This window comes from Bombus impatiens, unplaced genomic scaffold (assembly GCF_000188095.3).
Source record: "Bombus impatiens unplaced genomic scaffold, BIMP_2.2 scf_1079, whole genome shotgun sequence".
NCBI classification, from domain to species: domain Eukaryota; kingdom Metazoa; phylum Arthropoda; class Insecta; order Hymenoptera; family Apidae; genus Bombus; species Bombus impatiens.
Window position 1 is genome coordinate 605,297 of NT_177498.1, and position 25,895 is coordinate 631,191.

The 25,895-nt window shown below is 27.1% G+C and overlaps 4 protein-coding genes across 13 annotated transcripts; 2 read left to right on the forward strand and 2 right to left on the reverse strand.

The window, feature by feature from the left end:
* Nucleotides 1-131: 131 nt before the first annotated feature.
* Nucleotides 132-7,692, reverse strand: LOC100747701 (protein singed). 2 transcript variants are annotated; one of them, XM_003493297.4, is made up of 8 exons: nt 7,513-7,692; nt 5,415-5,543; nt 4,830-5,073; nt 4,464-4,597; nt 3,425-3,714; nt 2,951-3,111; nt 2,256-2,726; nt 132-2,016 (listed from the first exon to the last, which is right to left on the reverse strand). In XM_003493297.4, the coding sequence occupies exons 2-8, from the start codon at nt 5,475-5,477 to the stop codon at nt 1,811-1,813; spliced, it is 1,569 nt and encodes a 522-aa protein (XP_003493345.1). In that variant the 5' UTR covers nt 5,478-5,543; nt 7,513-7,692; the 3' UTR covers nt 132-1,810. The 2 variants fall into 2 exon arrangements, with proteins under 2 accessions (XP_003493345.1, XP_024226737.1); XM_024370969.2 differs by having other exon boundaries at nt 5,415-5,557.
* A 2,337-nt stretch (nt 7,693-10,029) lies between these two features.
* On the forward strand, nt 10,030-14,159 carry LOC100742038 (alpha-(1,3)-fucosyltransferase 10). Of its 5 annotated transcripts, none has more exons than XM_033323616.1 (7): nt 10,030-10,329; nt 11,841-11,880; nt 11,992-12,110; nt 12,408-12,627; nt 12,757-12,946; nt 13,026-13,203; nt 13,674-14,159. In XM_033323616.1, the coding sequence occupies exons 1-7, from the start codon at nt 10,162-10,164 to the stop codon at nt 14,151-14,153; spliced, it is 1,395 nt and encodes a 464-aa protein (XP_033179507.1). In that variant the 5' UTR covers nt 10,030-10,161; the 3' UTR covers nt 14,154-14,159. The 5 variants fall into 5 exon arrangements, with proteins under 5 accessions (XP_033179507.1, XP_012246953.1, XP_024226739.1 ...); XM_012391530.3 differs by having other exon boundaries at nt 10,031-10,381; XM_024370971.2 differs by having other exon boundaries at nt 10,031-10,373.
* Nucleotides 12,294-19,388, reverse strand: LOC100747823 (tubulin-specific chaperone D). 2 transcript variants are annotated; one of them, XM_033323610.1, is made up of 10 exons: nt 18,839-19,388; nt 17,038-18,721; nt 16,547-16,750; nt 16,229-16,393; nt 16,049-16,143; nt 15,590-15,943; nt 15,200-15,502; nt 14,809-15,127; nt 13,042-13,174; nt 12,294-12,606 (listed from the first exon to the last, which is right to left on the reverse strand). In XM_033323610.1, the coding sequence occupies exons 1-8, from the start codon at nt 19,178-19,180 to the stop codon at nt 14,846-14,848; spliced, it is 3,429 nt and encodes a 1,142-aa protein (XP_033179501.1). In that variant the 5' UTR covers nt 19,181-19,388; the 3' UTR covers nt 12,294-12,606; nt 13,042-13,174; nt 14,809-14,845. The 2 variants fall into 2 exon arrangements, with proteins under 2 accessions (XP_033179501.1, XP_024226738.1); XM_024370970.2 differs by having other exon boundaries at nt 16,019-16,143; nt 18,839-19,384.
* A 1,042-nt stretch (nt 19,389-20,430) lies between these two features.
* On the forward strand, nt 20,431-25,834 carry LOC100747944 (zinc finger protein 800). 4 transcript variants are annotated; one of them, XM_033323611.1, is made up of 8 exons: nt 20,431-20,972; nt 21,296-21,674; nt 22,433-22,708; nt 22,826-22,973; nt 23,058-23,198; nt 23,797-23,948; nt 24,022-24,499; nt 24,660-25,834. In XM_033323611.1, exons 1-8 carry the CDS (start codon nt 20,959-20,961, stop codon nt 25,724-25,726), a joined length of 2,655 nt encoding a protein of 884 aa, XP_033179502.1. In that variant the 5' UTR covers nt 20,431-20,958; the 3' UTR covers nt 25,727-25,834. The 4 variants fall into 4 exon arrangements, with proteins under 4 accessions (XP_033179502.1, XP_033179504.1, XP_033179503.1 ...); XM_033323613.1 differs by having other exon boundaries at nt 21,296-21,479; XM_033323612.1 differs by having other exon boundaries at nt 20,432-20,985.
* Nucleotides 25,835-25,895: the final 61 nt, after the last annotated feature.

Genomic DNA, 25,895 nt, shown 5'->3' on the forward strand with positions numbered 1-25,895 from the left:
AGTACAAAAAGCAAAACATGATTTGTTAAATCAAATAAATTTTTCTTAAATAAATCAATAATCAATCAAGCAAAATATTTTATTACTATATTATTGGAATTGTTTGAAAGGTTACAATCCTGGAAAGATGGTAATGTTTGAAAAATTTTAATAAACAAATGTTTAATAGCAGAATTTATTGCTTACATAATGCATTTAGTTTATCCCGCTTTCCTCAATACGATAAATAACGTAAATTACAGGTAATATCGCTGAAATAACGACCTTAATATCAACCTTGTTTGTGTATAAAAAAATAGAGAGCAGATAAAAAAGGTATTATATAAAAGGTAAAAAGCATATCGAAAAATAATTTTTCTTTTTTTGTCGAATATCAATAATATTAATACATATTAAACATATTGAAACTCGACAAAGGAAAGAAAAATCTTACTTATAAGCTAATCGATAAATTACACGCCCACAGAACTAATACTAATCGATATATAAAATTTATGGTTTTAATGTTTCCTAAGCGGGTTATGACTTAAGTTTTTTTCGTAGAAATAGCTGTAAAAATGTTTTGACCATTGCACAGCTCACGGAATGTGAATTTCTTATACAGAAAAAGCGTGACCTCAAATTATACAGATTAATTCGATTATTGCATCGATTTCTTCAAAGACATTGTACACTAGATAGCAAGTTTACATTAGTGACATACTTGTGCGTTTATGTTAGTAGCGTATGGTTCAATAATGAAAAGGAAATATGTTTATTATATGGAATGATTACCTTTATCAACTGAAACACTATGTATATTACTTATTGACAATCTTCGAAATATGCTGTCTAGTGTATGAATTGCTTTATAGGAATTCAACATTAGTTAGTTATTACTGATATGAATATATTAATATGAAGACTAGAAAGCAGAATTTTTTTAAATACTTAAATGATCGGTCAAGTTCTTCATATTGTTTATTTTACTTTTAAAAAGGAAATTATTAGCAAGATATTTCTCAATGATTACACAGTGAAGCTACCAATTAAAAGAAGTTGTAAAATGTCAAAACTATCTTTACATTAACAACTGATATAAGAAACTTTTTTATTAGTTTCAATCAAAGATACTATGATTGGAAGAGTAAGGAAGTTTAATATATACATAATAACATTCTTACATAAAATTACCGATCAGTTAAGTATTAAATATTGAAAAATAAATAATATTGCAAACAATACATTAAATCAAAGAAAGTAAGTTTTAATTTACATGATCAAATATTATTCAATTACTCTATGATCGAAAGACAGTGAATCATGTTAAATTTTTCTTTAAATTATTAAAGTACGATGTAATAACCGCTAATTATTCTGTAAACATGCGAATGATCAGTCTTATACGGTATTTTATGAATAGGAAAATTCGTAGTTAGAAGTATAAAAAAATCGTAAAAAATTAATTTGACGATGTACTTCTAATTAAGTACTCGGTAGGAGCTCTTCCCGTACTTGTAAATATTAGATTAGATTACACTCGAAGCTATAAAAAGGGCAATGGATTTTAGCTATGTTCTTTTAAATCTATACTTTGCGTTATTTTTTAATACTTTTCATTTCTCATACTAAAACATACGAGCATAAAAAATAGAAGTTGTTTAACCCTGTAACAAAGTCCTTGGCCTAAGTTGCTTATTTTTTCTTCGACCTTTTTATGAAAAATTAGAATATCTATATCTACTAAATATAACTTCTTTAAATGTATAAAGAGTGAATTGATTAAATAAAATTTTAAAAGAACATAGCATAGACATGATCGTTTAGTTGATTAAAATTCCCACTTTGTAGCAGATTCATAATCTGTTTCTCCAAGACGCAACGCTCCATTCTTTCCTGCAGTAAGATATCTTCCATCGCTGTGTTTAATACAAATACGAGAAGGTTCTCGTAATTCTAGATAGAATCCATCGGAAGGTATATCAGAATCTACGGTTACGCCTTCGCTATCTGCGTGCCAGTACTTGCCATTTTGACCTGAAATAAAATTTACTTTTCATGAAAAAGTACTTTGTAAGGTCTGATTTTTTAAAAGTCTAGTTGACGTTTCAAATACATTTAGTGAATTACTATTACATTCTAAGATTAAAATTTTTAATTTTTCGTAATAAAAGAAAATTTCCAGTAAATCTGTATTATTTAAAACTATGATAACTGTAACTTTTCCATATTGACGTAGATACATTGTTAAGATAATTAATGAATAAGCTTGTTACCTTTAAATCTAACAATTCCACGTTCACATCTTTCTACTCTAATAGTTTCATAGATAGCTTTGTTGCATTCTAATTTTGAACTAGCTGCACTTTTGGGTCCTACAAATCCTTGTTCACAACGTAATACTAAAACAGGTCTGTTCATCAAATAGAAATAATATTTGCTAACATCTGAATCCAATCCGTTTACAGAATCGGCATTAGCATAAAGATGGCCAGAACGCTTTGTTGCTAAAAATTTGCCGTTGTTAGCGCGTAGGGCAACTGTACCATCCTCCGATTGCCAAATCAAATCAAACAAAGCATTGGAAGAACGCTTGTGTTCTGATGCCTGAATTCCACCTCCTGCTTCAAGACTCCAATAACGATCTTGCATGGTACGTACATACCATCTTTTAGTTACACGATCGAATTCTAACTGGAAAGTTTCATGTCCAGAAATTTCATCTTGATTAGCTGTCACATCAACTCCTGGAATCACGATGAATACTATTATCATATGAAAAAACTTCTGAGAGTGACATTAATTAGTGATTGTAACTAATTGATATTAGCCGAATAAACTGAAATTTATAATTCAAAAAAATATATACTTGCTTAATTTAACAATAACTATTAACTAATACAGTTTAATAATTAAGTATTATAAACCTATCAAATGAGACAATTAGGCCATGTATTTAAATAGAAGGTACCTTGTTTTACAGATACATATCGTTGATTTAAAGCAGCAACAAAAGAGGCTTGTGGTAATGATTCTTCCAAAGAAAACAATTCATCTCTGGTCACAGTTGTTGATCTTGATTTTAGAACAGCCTTACTTCCAATAGGTGCCAAATATGCCCCATACAAATCTCTAATTAATCAAAATTTATGTTTTTATGCTAGTTATAATCTTTAAGGCAACTAAACAATCACATAAACTATAAAGATATAACATACATCATAACGGGTAACCAAAATTTATTTGAATAAAAAATATCTTATTTGTATTAATGCATTTTGCTTATGAATCAAGGTGTATATAAATAATTAAATTATTCTGTCATACTTATATAATAGTTGTAATATAATATAGTATAAGATATAAACAATCCTTTTAGTAATATTTGTGAGGAAATGTTTTAACATCATACTATAATAATAAAAGATGTATTGATAACTCTAACCTAAGTGCAAGTAATCCAGCATGAAATTCAGCAGCATAAAGGCAATCCCGGGTACAAGAATCCAAAAGTTTTCCATCACGTGCCAAATATTTATTGTTACAAGTATGTAGAGCATAGTGACCACCTTCAAATTTGGAATGTTCTTCGCCATCATCTTCTATCGAAGCAGGACGAAATTCTAAAGTAAAAAGTGTATCTTCTCCCCATGGAACTGGTGCATCTACATGAATTTCATCTTGCGTTGCACTTAAGTGAGCAAACCGTTTTCTTCCAGCAGATTTTAAATTTACCTAAAACATATTTATATAACAAATTAAAATTAACTTGATATACATTTTAAAATAATGTAATATATACCTTTTTATTATAATATGCATAAAAAAAGGCAAAACTCTTATTAAGTATTGATGAAAATTAAGTTAATTTTTATAGATATATTTAATCTAATATACAATATTATGATGGAATATTAATAAATATCATCATTTCTCTTAACTATAAGAAATACTTTTCACATATTTATGATTTTAATTTGATTTAAAAAAAAATTTGATTTCTTAAAAAATTATTGCAATATCAAAATCACTTCATTCTCTATAAGATTTTTAAAAATCTATAAAAACATATTATGTTAATGACCATCAGTTTGTGCATTTAGTAAATACATTTATCTTCACTAATCTTTTTATTTGCATCTATTTTCGAATATTTGAAAATCTTTGTCATCTTGCTCAAGGTCATGTGATGGCATGCTATTATATGTTATTGGACTTTGACTTTATGTATTACATTATAATGATAACAATATGTTGTTCCATTCAAAAAATATTGGCTATCTTAAAATCTTGAAGAATTGAGAAAATTTTTTTCTTTTCTTCAAATCATAACATTTTCTTCTGACATCTTCTCCTATTGTCAAAAATAAGTGAAATATTGAGGATGATCAAGTTATGGTATTAATCTATATATTGATAAATATAATTATATTAGTTCTAAGCCTTTAATTTCTGATTCTGTAATATATAAGAAAATTAGTTACCTGAGGTCTAGCAGCAAGATGTACCAGCCAATACTCTGCTTCACTGGGGGCTTTGGCCATACATTTAAGTTCATCCTGACTAGAACCCAGGAAATATCCTCTTTGAATATTCTTCAGAGCCCACCTTCCACTTCCTAATAAATTATAATCAATAATTTAATATAAAAATTAATAATAGAAGTTTTTTAACTTATTTAATATTCTTTAAATATTTTATATAGAACTATTTTCAATTCAAATATTTTGCTATTCTATTCCAGTGTGTACAACCTGTTCTTGCAGATTGTTTCAATTATTATTAACAAAAACTAAAAATTAGTAATAAAAATAAATTATATTATTATATTAAATAAAAATGTTATATACCATCTGAAGCTAGTTGTATTTGGAAGGCGCAACCAGGATCACTAGGATCTTCTGCTTCACAAGTAACATTTCCAAACTGATCCACTGCTAAATAACGATCCAAATGGGATCGAAGGAAAACCTGTTGTTCACTACCTTCTAGAGTCCACAATTGTTTTTTCTTTAAACTTGAACCATTTGCGTTAATTTTAAATCCAAAGGTTTCAGCTGTAAGATACTTAAACTTTCCGTTTATTAATCCAACCTACAATAAATTAAATAAATATTTTTAAAAATCAACTTTTAAAATGCCTCATCCAATTAGATTAATTTAATTTAATTGCAATATATACAATTCAATATTATTTAGTTATTATTAAATTAAAATATTATTAAAATAAACATTAAATCTCGTTTTTATCGCTCTTAGTTTATTATTTTGAGTTTCAATTCATGCAAGTTTTAAATTAAATATTCTTTGTAAATGCAAACTAAAACAATTTCTAAACATTTTAAAACTGAAATAATATATGAAGCATAAACATATATAATAATATAAATTTTTTATAACTAATATACATATCGTTTTCAGTAAATGATAATTACCGTCCATCCTGATTTTTCGCTTGCATTTTCAGGACCGACATTTTCAGCACCGTTAGCCTGCATTGTTTATTTCAGCGATTCGGTCGCTATACAGAAACACGTGTCGCAAAAACCCCTCGATTGATTCTGCTGTTAAATAGAAACTACGTATATAATAAACTTATAAATAAAAAGGTAATAAATGTTAGAAGATACGCTATTAATACGCTATTAAATTATTTAGAATGAATATAAGAAACGTTTATAAGCACACTCAGAAGTATTCGAACATTTATCGCAAAATTTTTTTATGGATATATTATGTGCATTATGTGAATGCCTTTTGAAATTTCGTTAGCACTATAACGAAACGCGATTATCGTGATTATAATATTAAAATTTGAAATCAATCCGAAAATGTTTATAGAAGTTAGATACAAGACATATATTACAACAAGCACTTAATGAGTAATTAGTATATACAGATACAAATTAATATACATTAGTAACGGTCTTAAACATGCAGTTAATGTTAAAGATGATCTGACTATAGTTATATTGTGGCTTATTAATACTTTGTGAAGTATGTGCTTCCAAGAAATATTTTGTAACTTCCATATACATTTTCAGATCCGTTCCAAATTTTACCAACATAATTATGATAGTCGTATCTCGTTACAGTACTAATGAGATTTCAAACTATTTTGTATGATATACGCATAAAACGTTTCTAGAAGTGCTGAAATACTCTCGTGAGCCACTGTATATAGATACAGTGCATCTTACAACGGTATAACCATCCTATTTGTGTTTCAGGATTGAAATTGTTTTACACGAGCATACACATATAATCCTGACCTCCCCGGAAAGATAATTTCTAAAATATAGTTCCCAACTTAGAATATCACTTTTATCCTGAAATTTTGTCCTCTCTTAAAGCATATTTTATTTTCAACCCTCAACTTGGTGACTCATTTGTACGTGTTTCCGCCTGGGTGGGGCCAACTTCTTCTATATGAAAATGTTAACAGTACTGTTTCGTGCTTTATCAATTACTTTTTTTTGTAAGGGCGAACCTTATTAATTTCTATTGATCGTCTATTTTCTTTAATCGTAAAAGAAGTATGTTGTACTTTTTTATCTATAAATTCCAACGCACTTTATTCCATGCTATGACAGTTCTTCAATATCATTACCTTGATTAGATATTGTAAAGCAAAAGACATGTAATCAAGTATATATTAAATGCAAAATAAGTGAAGAAATTATGTATAAAGAAAATTGATCTTTTTTTCATCGTTTGATTTATTTATACCTTTTTCCCCTGTTGTTTTATTATCGTAGTAAATATTTATTTAACGAAAATTTGTAGTAAAAATTGTTTCAATTACTACTTACTAATTACTACAAATGACTAATTTTTTTATCATTTTTTTATACCTATTCGCTATATTATTGAGCGATATAATTATATTTATATAAATGTATGTAATATTATATCTTAAATTCTTGCTAAATTACTAGCAACAAGAATAGGAACTATACAAAAAAATGTAAGAGTATAAGACTCAAAAATCGGTTAATTAAACCGTAATGCAAAATCAATAACACGATACGAAAGCCAGAACAATGACTGGCGTTTCATCAACCCAGCTTGACAAAGCTATCTTTAAATTGTAAATTGTAAGCTGTAAATCGATTAAAGTGACAGAATAATAACAAATAGTAAAGATCGAAGATTCAAGTATAATTATGGAAGAATAAAAAAAATAATTAGTCAAATAAATTGTAAATAAATACATTAAACTGAAAGATTCTAAATAATACTTTGTTTAATAAATATCGACAAAAATTAGATAGAAAATGAAAAATAATTATTTTTAAAAGGGCAATTAAATACAATGACCAAAGTATAATATACAGTAATTATGCGAACTTCCTTCAATCACCCAATAATAGGTAAATATTAAATAAATAATATGTTTTCACATATCTATAGCTTAAATTCATAATTTTTATTAATAAATATATGATATACATGTATAATAAAGATAATTTAAATAAATTGATTTAAATAAAGCATTACGATTTTGTTGCCAAGTAAATCAAGTATACTCACTAGACAAGAAGGAAGGCAGATATATGTGCAAGTTTTGAGAAAACACTAAAAAACAGACAGAGAAAAGTACCGCAAGAGAGGTACGAGTCACGAGCGACGAATTATATTCGTCACAATAAAGATACCCAGCCAGCAACTGACTTTGGATCGCTTGTTCTTCTCAGTTTGTGTTAAGGATCCTTCAGGAGTTCTTACGCATGCGCAAAATCTGATCCCATCGTCGAATCAGGGCTGTCTATAGAACGCAAATTGTTGGAGATATCCTAAGATTCTTTTATTCTTTACCCTTATTGTTATTTTTGTTGCTTATATTTATTATGGCAATTACTTAACGTTCTAATATTAATTTATGTAATATATGGTACGTGGTGGCACTTATCGTGTAGATAAATGAATATTTTCATACAATAAATGTAACAGATAGAGTGCGCATCTTTAAATTCATACGGCCCTGCGAAATTTTACCAGAATATCGCGCGTGCGCCGTTTTAATAAGGGGGTCGTGAACGATAGAGGATATAGAAAGAGGAGAAGGTGGGGAATGAGCATACATCGAACTGTCGACTTTCCGGAGGACTGTGAACCACAGATCGACGACCCTACTACCTTTATGATAGTTATTTCCCCAATAATACTTCACGATGACAGTTCTCAACTTTCTTCAATTTATCCATTTCTCGCAATAATTTTCTTTTCGCTTAATTTATATTTCTTTTTTGTGAAACTTTCAAAATATTTGTTAGATGTATTTACTACTGCTCAAAAGTATTAAAGTATTAGACACTGACTTATTCTTGAGAAGATGTGCCTTGATTACAAAATTATGAACGAATTGAACTGCAATGATTTTATGTTTTATAATTATAATATGAATAATAGTATATTGGAACCTGACTTAATTGATTTTTGAAAATTAATATGCAATAATAAAACTGGTCTTTTTAACTGTCAGGTCTTGTGAAATTATTTTGTTACCAGACAAACACTTTAACTTCAAATCATAAAAAATGTAACAGTAGTTTATTGAAATGTTTTCAATACTAAACATATTATATTAAGTATTCAACGAAAAATCACTTTAGATTCTATTAATGCTAGCTTTATGTAATAGTGTATTGAATGTTTTTCTGTGATTTATATTTTTATTTGTATAAATTGAATTATATGAAGCAGTCTGTATTTTGTTTATATATTATTTGCGATCAATTAAATGCGGTCGTCATTATCATTTTTATTTTTTTAATGTCTTAAAATGAATACATTTTGATCGATTTATTAATATATGATAACATTTTTTAATTATATTCTCCTCATAAAGAAATACACATTTAATGTAATTAGGAATTTAATCCTAGCTTCTTAGACAGTTTACAGTTAAACGATATACAGTTATTTCGTCCTCTTTATATTCGATATAGACTTTCTGCCATAATTACCTTTTTCAAAGGCCATTTAAAATTTCATCAATTTAAACTGGTAAACGGTACATACTTCTACTTGAATTGAATAAATTGTATTTGATTTACAACGTTTGGGATCGGATTTAAAATGAGCAGAATAACAATGACATCTATTTGGAAATAAATATCCCATATTTTTTTAAAATTTTCCACATTCTTTTTCTTGGATTGTTATTTCCTTAGAATTGTGTAAGCTTAACTTTGAATCAATATATATCACTGTAGCTCAAATGATGTCGATGGATCATATATACACGTACCTTTTCACGGAAATCAATTTCTGAGAAAATAATTTTTAATTGCATTTCGCTGCGTAATCGAAATCTTTCGTTTTAACTAAGCATGTTCATTTATTTTCGAATAATGAGATATTCATTCTTTGAAATTTTGTAATATGTTTAACATTATATGTCATTACCCATCAGTAAAACAAGGTCAACAGTGTTTGACTATTAAAAGTTTATATAAATCAATCGGATATTCAGAATTTCATCTTATGTTTCATTCAGGAAGTTAAAAACTTTGGAGCGTATCTAATAAGAGGTTTACACTAATTTGATTTTCCTCGCAAATCGCGGACGCAGAACAGCTCTGAATTTCTTTCATTTACTATTAAACTTGAACTTTTGGTAATTAGTAACTACTAACTTCTATTTAGATACATATACCATTATATGGCCATATGTTACAGTAACAATATTTCTCAAACTATAATTACAATAAATATTGTAACTTTCACGTATTAGGATATATAATGTATAATAATAATATAATAATAATACTTTATTGTATATCAGACTTTACATTCATTACAAGAAGCTTCCTTGGCACAGTGGATTGGTTTAGTTACAATTAGTATACTTTTTCTTATTTATTATTTTAACTTTGTAACATATATTATAATATATAATATGTATATTATATAACATATATAATGTATGTTATATGTATAATATAATATATGTTATATATACTATAAACAATTATATATATTTATGTAGGTATATGTGATACACTTGTATGAGGATCTGAGATTTGATAATATCAAAAGGAGATTATAAAGTTATTTAGTAGTTTTAAATACATAAGTCGTTCATTTGTTGCAGCAGAATTTGTCTTGCGATAGCCTGGCCTAGATGCATCTAGCAACGTCGTTAGGAAAACTGTAACTGATGGAGAGAAAGGAAGAATGAATAAAGAAAAGGAGAAGAGAGAGTTCGTTGACCGTCAAAGAGAAGTCAGGAGCGTGACTGTAACCGTGACTGTGATCGTAATCCTGATCGCAACCGTGATCGTAACCATGACCGACTTGCTGTTACAAATCTTTAGAAAGTTTTGTGTGTGTTCGCGGATATATGTTTGACTATAGGTTTAGGTTACACATGAATATTATATATGTATGTAAAAAAGTTTGTACATCATATACAATTCCTTTATTTTTTTTTCACCACTGACTAGTTAATGGCTTTTATCATTTTTGCATGTTACAAACTTTCTAAGAAATGATTATTTCTAGTAATTATTAATTACGACAATTCTCGTCTTTCCATTGCAATTTATCCATTTCTTGTAGTAGTGTCCTTTTTGTATCATTTATATTTCTTATCTGTAACTTAACCTCAAATTGTTTTAGTTGACAGAGTGCAATATAGGCTTTTTATTTCTTTCAAACTTTAAACCTTTAAAACACTATTGGCAAAATACTGTTTTGACGAAATAATATTCCATTATTAAATTTGGGTAGCTATAATATAAAATTAGATATAATATAGTAAAAAAGTAAATATAATATAAAATTGAATACAAGATAGCAATTAGAAGCAATTAAATTTTGATATACGAACATTAAAATGATCAAGGACAAAAACTGAAGTATAATTTGTCATAACTACTTCCTTGTAAAAACTTGACAATCCTTATATAAATAACAATATTAAACATTTTGCCATCTGAGTAAGATTAAAATGAAATATATTTAAAAACACCAAATCAACAACAGAACAGAAATACAACAAAAGTAATCGTCGAATATTAAAATTAAATAATTATAAAATGTCGTATTTTTGTCAGAAAATGTATTTTATATTTGCAACAATCACCGCCTTAACTTTTAGTATAATAATTTACCAGGTATTTATATATTTGCTAATAGTATGTATTATATTATGTTAATATTTATTATTAACAACACATACATATACATAATGTATACACGTGTATATAATGTATGTTATAGCATAAAATATCACAGTATTTTTTATATATGCATATGAGTACACGTTACGCTAGAACAATTTTATTTGCAAAAATAGTTTAAGATAGTACATCATTATTTGAATACGTTGATATTTATTAATATAAATAATAAAATATTTAGCTTTAATATCAAGTAATTTATCATGTTATGATAACAAATTGTCAATTCTGTTGTACAAAAATAAAAGAAAAATTAATGAATATTATTAATATTTAATTTAATTTTTAAACCTCTTCAAGGATGAATTCATTACAGGCAGTGAAAGATGATTAGTTTTTATTTTTTAATTACATTTCTTTAAAATATAATGTTTATAAATATTAAATAAAATAGATAATATTTGAAAATATGTTAACACATGTGATGTGTCAGCATCCCTCAAATGGTTAAATGTTATAAAATAAAATTATATAATTATGTAAGAAACATTAATAATGAAATGTTTTATGCAAAATAATTGATAATAATAAATTAATAACCAATCTTTTTCTACTCTGCAATATCAATAATTACGCAATAAATTATTTTAATACCAAATACTATTATTTAAATTATTGATAAAGTAAGATAATAATGAGGTTGATGAGTTTTAAGATCAATATTATTAACAGGTTTACTTAATTCAGAATGGTAACAGATTACATCATCCAGGTATATAAAATGCATCAAGTTTTTAATATCTCTAAAAAAGTATAAAATATAAACCAAAAGTATAAAAATTAAGAAAATATTAGTACATATATTTTTATCATACTTTTTTAGATGTACCCATAATTCTATGGTGGACACCTTTTGGAAATGATGAAAAATTACGGGACTGTGAAAATTATCAGTGTTATTTTACAAGTAACCGATCCTTTCAATATCATAAACAGATAAAAGTAATGTATATACATTTTTATGACTTGTATTAAAGATAAATTTTCGGGTATATTGAAAATTTAAGAAATTTCAGCTATTTTCTAAAATTAAGATAGTCCTATTATTACAAATTCGATTAATATTTTGTATTTTTCAAATAGTTGTAAAATAGTATTGGTACTAAGTAGAAATTAATTAATTTATTATTACAAAATCAATGATTTATAATTTATTAAATTTAATGTTATAAATGTGCAAATTGCTCATACTTGTTTTCAGCATTATTGTTTGAAATATATATCGCTCTTAATTTTCAGAGTTTTCTTTTCTATGGTAGTAATTTTCGAATTAATGATTTACCAAAATGGAAATCCGACGAAATTCCGTGGGGTTTGCTTCATGAAGAATCCCCAAGAAATAATCCAATATTAGTTCAACAGGAAACTCTGAATCTTTTTACATACTCTTCAACATTTAGCAGATTTAGTGATGTACCTCTAACTCTTGCAGATCTACCTGGAATTACAGAATTATTAGGTGAATATAAAGAATTCAATATACATATATATTTAAATTATTAATAATCTGGTCCCGTTTTCATTACAGTATAGTGTTATAAACAGAAGTTGTTTAATTAATAGTAACACTAATACTTCAATTTTACAGATAGAAAATACTTTGTATCTACAAAAGAAAAAACAAGGTTGATGTATAAAAGAAATTTGGCACCATTACTTTATATACAATCTGATTGTGATACTGCAAGTAACAGAGATATTTATGTAGCTGAATTAATGAAATATATACGTATAGATTCATATGGCGCATGTTTAAATAATGCTCAACTTGAGAAAAGGTACAATATTTTTGCAGACTTAAATAAAGTCAATTCTACCATTTGTATTGTTTCTATAAAGAGTTTAACTATAATCTAGGTTAAAGGAAAATTACCTTGAAATATTGAACAGTGAAGATTTTCTTTCTTTTATTGCCAATTACAAGTTTACAATAGCTTTTGAAAATGCAGTCTGCGATGACTATATCACTGAAAAATTGTGGAGGCCCCTTATTGTTGGATCTATACCTATATATTATGGATCACCATCATTCAAAGTATTAAAATTTGTTATATAACTATTATTTTTATTGCTTAATAGATTAAATTGATTTTTTTCGAATGAAGATAAATTTCTTGATTTAATTGTATTGATATTAAAAAACTAATCAATGTTTAATTTCATTTAATGTAATTTACATACAAATTTCAGTTTCAAAACTATATAAATATTGGGTAAATATAACATTATTTGATTTATTAAATTGATATTACTATTCATTATAAAACAAGTCAAAACGGTTGTAAAAATTTGCCTGAAGCCTAGTATTGACAATTTAACGAAATTGTCTATAAATGTAATGAGAATTTTGTAAAAGTAGTCAATTATTCGAAACAAAATTTCTTGTTCTTGGTAAATAAATAATTAACTAAAATAGTTGTATTCTTCAACTCCAACTGTCTAATATAAATATATACATTCAACAAAATTGATTATAATATAATACAGTTTTGATCTTTTTTTTAGGATTGGCTTCCAAATAATATGTCTGCTATATCAATACTCGATTTTAAAAATCCAGTAAATTTAGCCAAATTTTTATATAATCTTTCCAATAATGAAATTGAATATAATAAATATTTATCCCACAAATTAATTGACGACTATGAAATTGAAAATGAAAGATTAAGAAAGGCATTAGAAAGAAAAGAGGAATGGTTATCTAATGAATTTGGAAATTATGTTGAAGAATTTGAATGTTTTGTTTGTAAAAGCATATATCAACCAAGGAAAACAAAAATTGTCAATAAGAAACATTATAACTGTCCATTGCCAAAAAATCCACTAACAAACAAAACTGATCATTCTAATTGGTGGACAAAACAATGGACTTTAGAAAAATGTGGTGCAAAGATATTAAGTTACCATATGCAAAATAACCTTACAATTAATGAGGAAAATTTTGAAACAGATAAAATGAAGCTTTTTGATAGAAATGAATGTTAATTTATTTATTTTTAATAAATTGAAAATTTACTATTTTATATATTTAGTAACAGATTGTAATATTAGTTGCATACTTGTGTATGTTTTGTTTTTATTTGTATTACAGAACTTTTAATATGTGAACTGTATTTTTATAATAAAGATAATATCCAAAAAGCTATTGGAAACACTTTATGATAGTACTACTATTTATGATAGTACTCACTAAAAAACGGTTAAAATTACTATGTTATTATGATGTTTGCTGTTGCAATAGAAGTTTTAATGGCAAATAGGGAGTCCTGGTACCAGGAAGATGTAATGAAATAAGAAGAAATTGTTAAAAAATGTCTTTTAGTTCTTCCAATAGTAGATGTTCAAAAATTTCTAATTCTATGTGTGAATACAGAATGAAATAGTAATAATATTGTTCATGGTTTCTAACTATCGTTCTAGAAGCTATGATGAATAAAATAATTAGAGTCAAAGTTCATATTATAATATATTGCTCATATATATAATATGAAATTAGCTCATAATATAATATGAAGTTCATATCTTGTATTATTAGAAACGAATTTGATATTAGGCATATATTCTATTTTCTGGGCAAATAGCCTGTATGACAAAACAATGTTATAAAGAAATAAGTATTTTAAATCAGTATTCTACGTACCAATTTAACTGAGACGCGACAAAATTTAAAAGCAAGCTCAGTTCATGGCCTTATTTTGCAAAATAGGAGCAGGTACTTTCATTAAATCACAAAGATGATTTCTTATGGGTCGAAGTTCAGATACTGATTGTTCCCAGTCAGTGACATTTAATTCAGTCAAAATTTTCATTAAATCTTGTTCTGAAAGATCCATTTCTTCCCCATAAAGAGTTAAAGCTTCATATGTTCTTAATGCAGCTACTTTCCGTATGCATTTATATTTATGACAAAGAAAAATACTTAACTGACAAAATGCTCTTTTTGCAACTGGTCCGTGTATCTGTAAAAACTTGTTATTAGTTCAAGATCATTTTATTATTTTTAATACTAAACATTGGAATATACTAACTACCTGTAAGAGCTGACAAAATACATTTATACTGCTAATTAACAACTTAGTATTGTTCGTATTTTTTATTTCTTGTTTAAGCAGTATTAGAATTTGTTCTGCAATTTCATTTTCAAAATCATCAAGAACGACTTGGATACAACCGGAACTAAGTAAGCGATCTAAGAAAGCTAGCATTGATGTAATCATTCTTTCATTTTTGTGACTTTCCTCAAAAATATTTAAAATTTTATAGCATAAACTTTTGAGACCCAATTCATCTAATTCTTGTAAATAAGAAAATAGGGAAACACTAGAATATTTAACCTGAAATGAAAAATCGAAAATGTTATACAAAAGATCGAATATTAAACATAATATATAATTCATTATATTTTCATTATAATTCCATACCAAAGATTCACTTAAACCACCAACACTAAATATAATTCCACGTAGAAGATTCATTGTATAAGGAGGATAAGATAACATTTTAATAAATCGTGGGAAAGTAGCAGATTCCATTCGCCATTCTATATTTTCTTTACATTCATCATAAGGAAAAAGAGTTTTTAATTCTGCATGATATGGAATGTTTGGTAAAAGAGGATCATTATGAATAAGAGCACTGAAAACAATTCCGGCTTGCGCTCGAATTCCATCAATTCTTTCAACAGCTTGTTGTGCAATTCCTCCAATTATATTTGCCATTAAGTTTTCATTTAATACAGAAAATAATTTTGCTTGTGATACTAAGTTTGTTAACATCTGAAATTATTTAAAGAGTTTTAATTTAAGTAAACATATGTATATGTAAATATGGGATATTGAAGATATTTTTACATGTAAACCAGTCATTGCTGCTTCTCGTACCCAAGCTCCTATATCTCCACGGCTATCTATAGTATATTCTTTCAATGCCAATAAATAACAATCATATAAGTTGTGAATATATATACGCCATTTATCTAAAAAATATAAAACATCATTTAAACAATATGTGAAGAATTAATTAATTAATTATTCTAAACTCCAATTTAAGAAATAACAAACCTGCTTCTTTTACTCCCAGAGTTTGACAAACCATTATTAATGCATGAATAGCTTCTTTCCTACTTTCTGCCCATTTTAAAGAACTTTCTGATATTTCAGTACATTTAATGAGAGCTTCTATTATATCTTTTACTCTTTCACAAATTATAAATAAAGGGAAATAGCCTACAAAAGAATGATTATTATTTAATAAATAAAATAAATACCATATTATGTTAAAGGTCATAATTGACATAATAGACCTAACTTTACGTATACTATGAAATACATCATACGATACCTTCCACAATAAAATTTTTAAGAACGTTTTCACATTACCTATAGCCTGTGCAAAGCCTATTCGAACAAGTTGATTACTTGATTGTAAATTATCAAGGTAACGATTAATAACAATATTGCGATCTTGATTATCCATGTTTGCATAGTATTTTCGGAAAAATTCTGTATGTGCTTCAGCAGCTTTCATCTTTACTACAGATACTTCATGACCCAAACATTCCTCTAAAAGATTTTGCCACTCACCTTCAAAAATAATATTTGTTTATTTACACTGTGTTTAAATAATATATAATATAATATATTGTAATGAAAATATAAAAAGTATTTTCATATACTATCACAAAACATTATCAAATAGGAATTAATATTTTGTTTTACAATTTTGTTATAGATGGTTAATACTTTGTGAGTCAAACTTTAATTATATTTTCAGCATAAATTTATTAATTGTTGTAAATTTTTATGAATATTATATAATATTATATATGTTTTTATGTATGAAAATTTATAATACAAGATATCAAACTTACAAATAATTTCAACGGAAATTGGAAAATGAACAATAGAGCACTTTTTTATGAGCACAGCACATGCTTGTTTCATTAATTCTCCTCCTAGACCTTTGAATTGTCCTCTTTTCCTAAAAATGTTAACTATGTTTCTGACATTTTCCACAGCTGATAGTCCAATTATATCTTCAATTTTTTCATTGCAGCAATTATACAATGCTTCCAAGATTTCTGCAATAGCTAATACTGCACCATGTCTAATATTTAAATCAATAGAATTTAACATATCTAATAAATTTAATAAAACTGTATGCTTAATATAATTAGGATCAATAGATGTTAGATTGAAGAGGGCTTTGGCTGCAAGTTCTCTAATTGCTGTATCCCAATGTGTAACTTTTCTTGTAATCAAATGATCAATCAAAGATTTTGTATACTCTTCATATTGTGCAATTTGTGCACTAATTTTTAAGTATGCATGATTTCTAACTCCAACTTCAAAATAATCAGCAATTGTAAGTATCTCTATTCCATGTGGAAAATTTCCTTGTCTTCCTACATTTTCTTGGAATGCTGCAGAAGCAGCTCTTCTACAATTAATTTCTCGATCAAAACAAGTAACAACTACTAACATAGCTGCAATTTCTTTTACATAAGGTTGAATTATATCAGAATCGTATGCTCTTGGAAATGACCAGCAAATATAACATGCAGCATCTCTAATTAAATATCCAATTGAACCATAAGCTCTTGGTTCATCAAATACTAAGGCTTGAAGGACAACTGGTATCACATCGTTTAGACGATGAGGAAGAAGAAGACCACGTCTTCCTAATTCTGCTAATGCCAGACAACCACCATGCCAAGCAGCATCCGATTCACGACCACAAAGAAGATTTAGCACAAATCCTACAACCTCATCTGCTAAATCCATTGGCAATCTTGCTGTTATTCTACCAATTCCTTTTGCAGCAGACCACCGTATTGTAATTGCTTTATCTCTAAGACCTTGTATAAGTTGTTCAATTATATCTTCTATTGCTGATGGAATGTCCCGGTCATCATGATTCGATGAAACATTTTTAATATCCTCCATACTTTCTATAATGTTAGAGTTAGTATTAATATTAGGATCTAGACATATAGGTCTACTAGTTCTTTGATATCTCCATGGAGCCAATTTTGTTCCTAGTAACACCAATCCAATTCTTTGTACAATTTTAATTCCAAACTTCCGAATAAGATCTGCAGGATTATCATTCAGATGAAATTCTAAAACTTTATCCAAAATCATTTGAATATATGGTTTAACATCTTCTCTTGCACTGTGTTTTAATATAGCTGCTATAACTGCTAATGGACCATGTCTCAAAGGATCAGTTTCTACACATTGTAAACTCCATGTTATCATTTCTTTCAAATACAACTTTTTTACATCTGATCTTGATAAAAAATTGGCAATTAGAAAAACTGCAGCTACTGCACAAGCGTCCTTTGATACGCAAAATAATTTGCATATTTTCAATATTCTAACTATTATTGTTTGCTCGGAATTAGTATCAGAAACTTCTAAACGTGAGAGTGGAAATGGTATCTTTGAAATTATAGAAAGCCAAATTAAAAGTACATAACGAGTTTCCCACGTCTCCACATCATTTGGATCTTGTTTTTCTAACATTCGTAAAACAGGGAAAAGATCTGCTACCTGTATCAAATTAAATTATATATTTGGAGATTAAAATATAAAAAAGAAAGAGAGAGAGAGAGAGAGCGGGAAAGGGGGAGAGAAAATGAAGTTAAAAAAATTAAAGCATCTGCATACCTCATGTGGAAGGTATGTAACAATCTTCTTGTATGTTTTAACGGACATAACAATGAAAATATATTTAAAAGCATTATGCCGCATAATTTCCGTAGAATTCTCATCTCTGATAATACCAATCAGTGGCTGTAGAATATCATCCAAATAAGGATCTAGCAATTGCCTTTGATCCTGATATTGTGATAAGATAAAATTAAATCGGTCTCGATTCTTTTCAATAAGGCTCGGAGAAAGATCCACCTTTTTTAGTTCAGTAATTAAAAAAGTCACTTCGTCGATTTCTTTAAAAGCACTAAATCCACAACCAATTATTTCCGATTCTGGACAATCATTTAACACCATTTTTTTTATTCGTCACGTTTCGTGTTATTTGGAAAAACGACTACGATCAATTACAATTCATTCCTATACGATTACGTTTACGTATGACAGCCCAAAAATATGAAGAACAGATTCTTTCGAACGATTTCACGAAAAACGATGCTAAATGGCGCATGCGTGGCTGTACAATAAACCTTTTATGAGTTTATGTAGCTTACACAAATATCTAATTTGTATTTATTTGAGACAGTTTATTATAAATAATGGAATGTCTTCTTTAAGAATATAGGGTTTCTAAAATAATGTTTCAATTAATCATAAGGTCCAATTCGAAAAAATGTATGAACTGAAAATTAATAACATTTGATAATTACATTATGAAAACGATATTTGCTAGTGATACATTATCTGTGCAATAGAAACTTTGTATGAAAAAAATGTTATTCTATATTTTTGATCTATTTTTTCATATAGAATCACCCTTTTTCCAGTTATACCACTAGTTACAGAGCATTCTATACATAAGATTTGAAATAAAATAATAGAATTATAAAGTAACATTTTTTCCATGTTTTAAGGTTGTGAGATCATTTCTGAACAACTTTATTACTGTTAATTGAATTTATTTCTCTGTCAACAAAATGTAATTTTGAAAAGAATTAAAAGTATCAGGTAAAAAACTCATTGCCATTAAATGGTCATGTAATTTTAATTTTGAATTTTACATTATATATATATAGTTTCTATAAGAATATTGACATTAGTTTGTAGCAGCAGTATGATTAATTATTTTTTGTCATTAACAGTTTTAATAATAGGTACTTTAATTATAATAAAAGCTGATTTAATTTTAATGATAGTCACTTTAATTTTAAATATAAACTGAAATGAAATTATTTAAACCATTCATATCTTTTTGTATTTGTTAAACCAATTCTGAGGATATTTATTAACAAATGTAAAAAATAAAATAAAGTTGTAATAGAAGCAATTATACTAAAAATATATATATATATTTTAGATATAATAATAAACTTAAAAAATTTGAATAATTTCTAAGGAAATTATATTCAGTAATGATATTCACAGTAAGTTTGTAAATTATTAGAATAATACATTCTAACATTCATACATTTAAAAAATGTAGAACAATGTAAATTATCACAGTAAGTCAATTTTTTCATTATTTACATTAGTGTCATTTGTTATTATATATTATCATGTAATCTTTTTCTGTCGTTATGTCTATAGAATTTGTTAAGTTAGTTTATAATATTTACTAAAAATGCTATTGTCATAATTATCATTATTATTTTAACTCATATATGTAGAATAACGAATAAGCCCATTCTGAGATTTCGATGCATTCTAAAAATTCCTGTGACATAACCTGTTATGATCAATGTACAAATGAAAGAGTATAATATTCGTAATCTTTTTTTGATTTTACAAATTCATCAAACTATCATTGTACGTAATTATACTGTATAATTGATTACTTTGTAATGTTCCATGTGTAAGAAATGTTGAAAAGCAAGTAAAAATGTTTATCCGTGAACTGAAAGTGCTACTTGATACCGTTTCATCAAAGCGGTGGTAGAATCAAGAACTTCTAGGTTTCGGAAAAATGGAGGTCGCAGCTTGATCGAAATCGTGGATCCACCTCGTTTAAGAAGAGTTAAATTGCGTTATTTTTTTGTGGGATAATACAGTTCTAATACGTTTCCTTGATTCTTGGTATTCTATTTTATTTATAAATTCAAAATCTATAAAGTAAAGACCGATTTTTACGCAGTAAAATGCAGGAGAGACGGTACATCTCTATTGTACGCTTTTCTCAATATACTTTTAAATCTAAAACTTTTACTGAATTTTGAAGTATTCTAGTTGTTAAGAAAAATAATACATGTTCTTTTTAAACCTTAGTTTTCATATATAATTCTGTAATTTTGTAAATAACATCTTCAATTTTTCAACTATATTTATTCTCATATTGTTTCTTCTTTAACACATCTAATTTTCTTAAATTTATAACTAGTTGTCATAGTGCGATTTATGAATTTCATAAACATTTTACTTTGTAAGAAATTTGATATTACGAGCTTATATAATTTAATAATGTATTATTCATTGCAGTTTTAACAAGATAATACGTTGGATATACAACGCTCAATACAAAATGAAATCAAAGACAAAAGCTAAAAAATCAAATGGGAAATTTGGGAAAGTTAAATTTTCTCCTAAAGGAATTACTTCTGTAAATCCAGACTTATCACAACTACATCCGCCTATAGACATAAGTGATTCGACTTTATATCGTGTGAGCAAAATTTTAGAAAATGGCAGTGATGAAGTTAGATCTATTCTGGCATATGAATGTGATTTAGTATATGAATGTCGCATATGCCGAAGCCTTTTTAGAAGTTTGGTCAATTTTATTTCTCATAAACGTGTCTATTGTAAAGAAAAATTTGATGTTACATTTGTTAGGGACTCCTCCAACGATTATGATATAGTATGTATGATATAGTATATGATATAGTATTTTAATATATTTTTATATAAAGACAAGATTGCTAAAAATTAATATTTGAAAATGTATCTAAAGATTGCTTAACTAATATTTTGATGGAATCTAACTTTGATAAAATGAGTCATATGGCAAAAACTAGATAATAAGATGTTTAGATGATTCAGAACCTTATCTGTCTTCAAAATTATGTAATATTTTCAATTAAAAATATATAGAATATTAGATAATGCATTTTAAATTTAGAATTATAAAATATAAATAATCTGATATAAACCTAATATTAAGAATAAAAGGAATTTTGTTTTTATATAATTGCAATATTTCGTGATAATATTGGTGAAATATCTCATTTAATTGTTGTTTGAAATACCGTTAAATGTTTTAATTTGGATATATTTACTTAAGACTAGATAATTTTAATTAGTATCTAATCTATACATATTCAAGTAGTAACAATATTTTTACTTAAAGAAAATTTTTTTATTTCATATACATAAAGAAAAATATAATATAAAATGATCATTCTACATAATACTTACTACAACTTGTTTTGTAAATTATCTGAATCTGTTATATTTTTATCAAGTTGTCACAATTCATCTTAGAAATAGAAATGCATATGTATATTATGTATAATATATCATATGTGTATATTATTATTATGTATAATATATTACCTGTACATATATAAGTATATATATGTATATGCATATGTAGTATATGGATTGCATATGTTACAGACTTCTACGAATAATTTAGACATACAAAAAACGCAGGGCCTATTTAAAGAAGGATGTGGAAATGATCGAATTTTAAGAAGTCAAGCTTGCAAAGAAAAGGAAAAGAAGGATCTCACCGCGATTGTTAATACGCTCCAGAAAAAACAAATAGAAAACATACAAACAAACACTCAACGATTATGTTTGGAGACTGTACATTCAAATTCATCGGCAGTATATCAAACTGTTGAATCAGTGTTTTCAACTGAGAGTAATACAGATTTAATGAAAGCACAGGTATTTATAAATAATTATAATACTTGCAAATAATTACAAATAGAATTAATTAGAGCTATTTAAATTTTGGTCCAATACATTAATGATTTATTAATGTCTCAACCAAATAATATTTAGGTAACAGAGCTAAAAAATATAAATGAGAGGACTGTAATGTTAGATCTGAATGGCCAAGTCTTAGAATTTAGTCAAAAGTTGAGTGGTAATACAGTAACTCAAGTTCGTAATAATGAAGAAAGTGATAAGGAAGTTATTTGTCCTATATGTATGTTTTTATTATTTTGTCCATTATATGCATAATAATACTTATTCATCTTAAATTGTAATTGCATTGTTGTTTAATTTTTAGGTTATGCAAAATTTTCAACGAAAAAAACATTAACAGTTCACACAAGGACACTACATACATCTCACAGGTTATGTTACCCATGTCCTTGTTGTTCTAGTACATTTGCAAATACGTGGAGTGTTTATAGGCATCTCTTTAAAGGTGTGCAAAAAGTATTATAATAATATTTTTATTAATTTCAATAATTTTCATTAATGATTATGTAATTAAATTTAAGTAATTTTTATAACTTCTTGAGGAAAATAATTGTAATTTTAATTCTTTTACAACTGCGAATGAGATATATCGCTGCATGGATGAGATACCTTGTGTGTCTTTATTAGGATGCTGAATGTCTTATTGGAAAATTTGGGATGAAACGTTGACAAAATGGTGATTGACGTATACGTTATATTCTTATAAATAAATGCAACTCTAAATGTTGTAGTTAGAAACAGAGAGAGCTGCAGAATATCAGAGAGAGTCTGATGATTAACATTCAATTGTAAATACTGACATAAGATATTTCCTCCGTAGCATTGCATAAATATTATTGCAGAATGAGATATCTCGTTCATAGCGTTGCGTAAGCGACATCATTATGGTGGCGTATTTCGTCTATGGTGTTGATAAACGATATTGTGGTAACGAAATATCTCGCAGTTGCGAAAGGATTAATAATAAGCACTAAAAATTCTACAAGAATTAATTTTTTAGAAGTTAGAATTCTTTTAATGAAATTTTTAAATACGAAATATAGTTCATAGAAAATCTAATGAACAAGTGAGGAAACTCAGATCACAAATTCAAGAGAAAGCATTTATTAAAGATACTACCATTGCTGAAGATTTACAAAAGGAGGATGCTCAAAAAACTTTAGTGAATAGTGCACTAAGGGCTAATGAAACACAGGTATTTTGGTAATTATAGTTATATCTTTGTCTTTATTGAAGTATTGTTAATATAAAATACATTATTTTAATAGGAATGGATAGATCAGTTAGAATTGGATACAGAGTTACAAAGATGTGGTGGATGTGGAAAGAGATTTGATAGAAAAGCAGCGTTATCAGCTCACTTGCAATATTGTAATAGGCGTGTTGCAGCATATGAAAGTATAACTAAAGACAAAAAGATCAATAAAATTCCATCAAATGATGTTTCAAATGGAGATACTAATGAAACATCTATTCGCGTGGAAGCAGTTGCCAGTTTAAGTAAAGCCGACTGGGATATGTTAAATAGCGAAGGATTAGTTTCACAAAATGTATCTAATGGAAATGTTGCAAGAATTCTTACAAATGGAGTACAAGAAAACTTGGTGAAAGACAATCTTTCTTCTGCAAGTGATGTTTCTGACCCTTTAGAAATTGTGTATACTAGTATAAACAAACATAAAGCTAATATTGGAAGCAAGAAACGAAAAAATAAGGAAAGTACAAAAAGATTGAATAATAATGCAGGTAAAAACAATATCTCATATTTTATACCTATAAGATTTAAGATGTTATAGTTTATACAAATATATTTTACAAATCTTTTTATTTTGATTTTTGTTTCGGCAAAAAGAATATAATATATAAAACAAAAAGTATGTAATATGATATATTATATCATTCCTAGAAAATATTGCAAAAGGCACATCTGTAGAAGCGAACGTTGGGCATGACACAGCAACTGAAAAACTGGATCATGTATTATCAATGGAAAAGAAAGTAGCTTCAATAGTAAACTTTGAGAAGCTTCAGTGCCTTCCATGTAAACGAAAATTCCCTTCTGTGCATAATCTAAGAAGACATGCTGCCATTCATATTGGATGGAATCGTTATCAATGTAGACTTTGTGACTATAAGTGTTTCGTTAAGTGTGATTGTATAGCACATTGCAATAAAGTTCACAACGCTCAAAACAATCGTGTTGTTATAGATGAAATGATAACTCAGATACCAGATGACCAGTATTTGTGTGGTCAAGATATTACGTCGAATATAACGAATTTAGAACAGGAAATTGATGCTCCAGAAGTTGTAGAAGTTAACATTACACCAGGAAATATGGGATTAGAAGTTAAAATGAGAGAGAAAGGGACGAATGAAACAGAGACAAAAATAGTTGATAAAAATTCAATAGTAGTTCATGAAAATGGTAAAACTCAAGAAACTATGGATAATGGTATTAAAGAAAATAATTTGGGAGCGGATCAAGATCTTAGAAAAATGGTGATGGAAGTTATCTTTGGATCTTCTGAAGTTCACTCCGCAAAACAAACAGGTGTGAAAGAAACTGAACACTCTAGTTCAAAATTACAAAATAAAGGGGAAGGAGCACAATTTAAGGATTCTAATTTAAAGGAAAGTGCGTATATGCAAGACAATTTAAGACCCCAGCGTCCTATTCGTAACAAAATAAAGCCTCTAAATAAGGATTTCATCTACGATTTAAAGGAGGTCACATTTCGTAAAGATTCTTTGATCGTGAAATCTTTAAACAAGCCACTTGCCAAAAAATCTCCGGTACAGGAAGACGACAATTTGGAGAAAGATTTAGACCAGCCGTCCAAGCGTTTTAAACCTATAGAAAATGAAGAAATATTAATTCCTTGTGCAAATAACTCCATAGTAAACAAATGCGAAATTGAACTCAGTAGAGGTTTTAAAAATAGTTTTACTGTTTCTCAGTGCCGCAATTAGTAAACATTGTATCATAATAGAGTCTCCATTCAGTCAGCAATATATTGTTTAAATTGATATTATTCATCTTGATGAACAAATTTTTAGTAAATTTTTAAACTGTATTCTTCACAAATACATATATATATATATATGTATGTATAATGTATATTTGTCCATTAATGTTAGT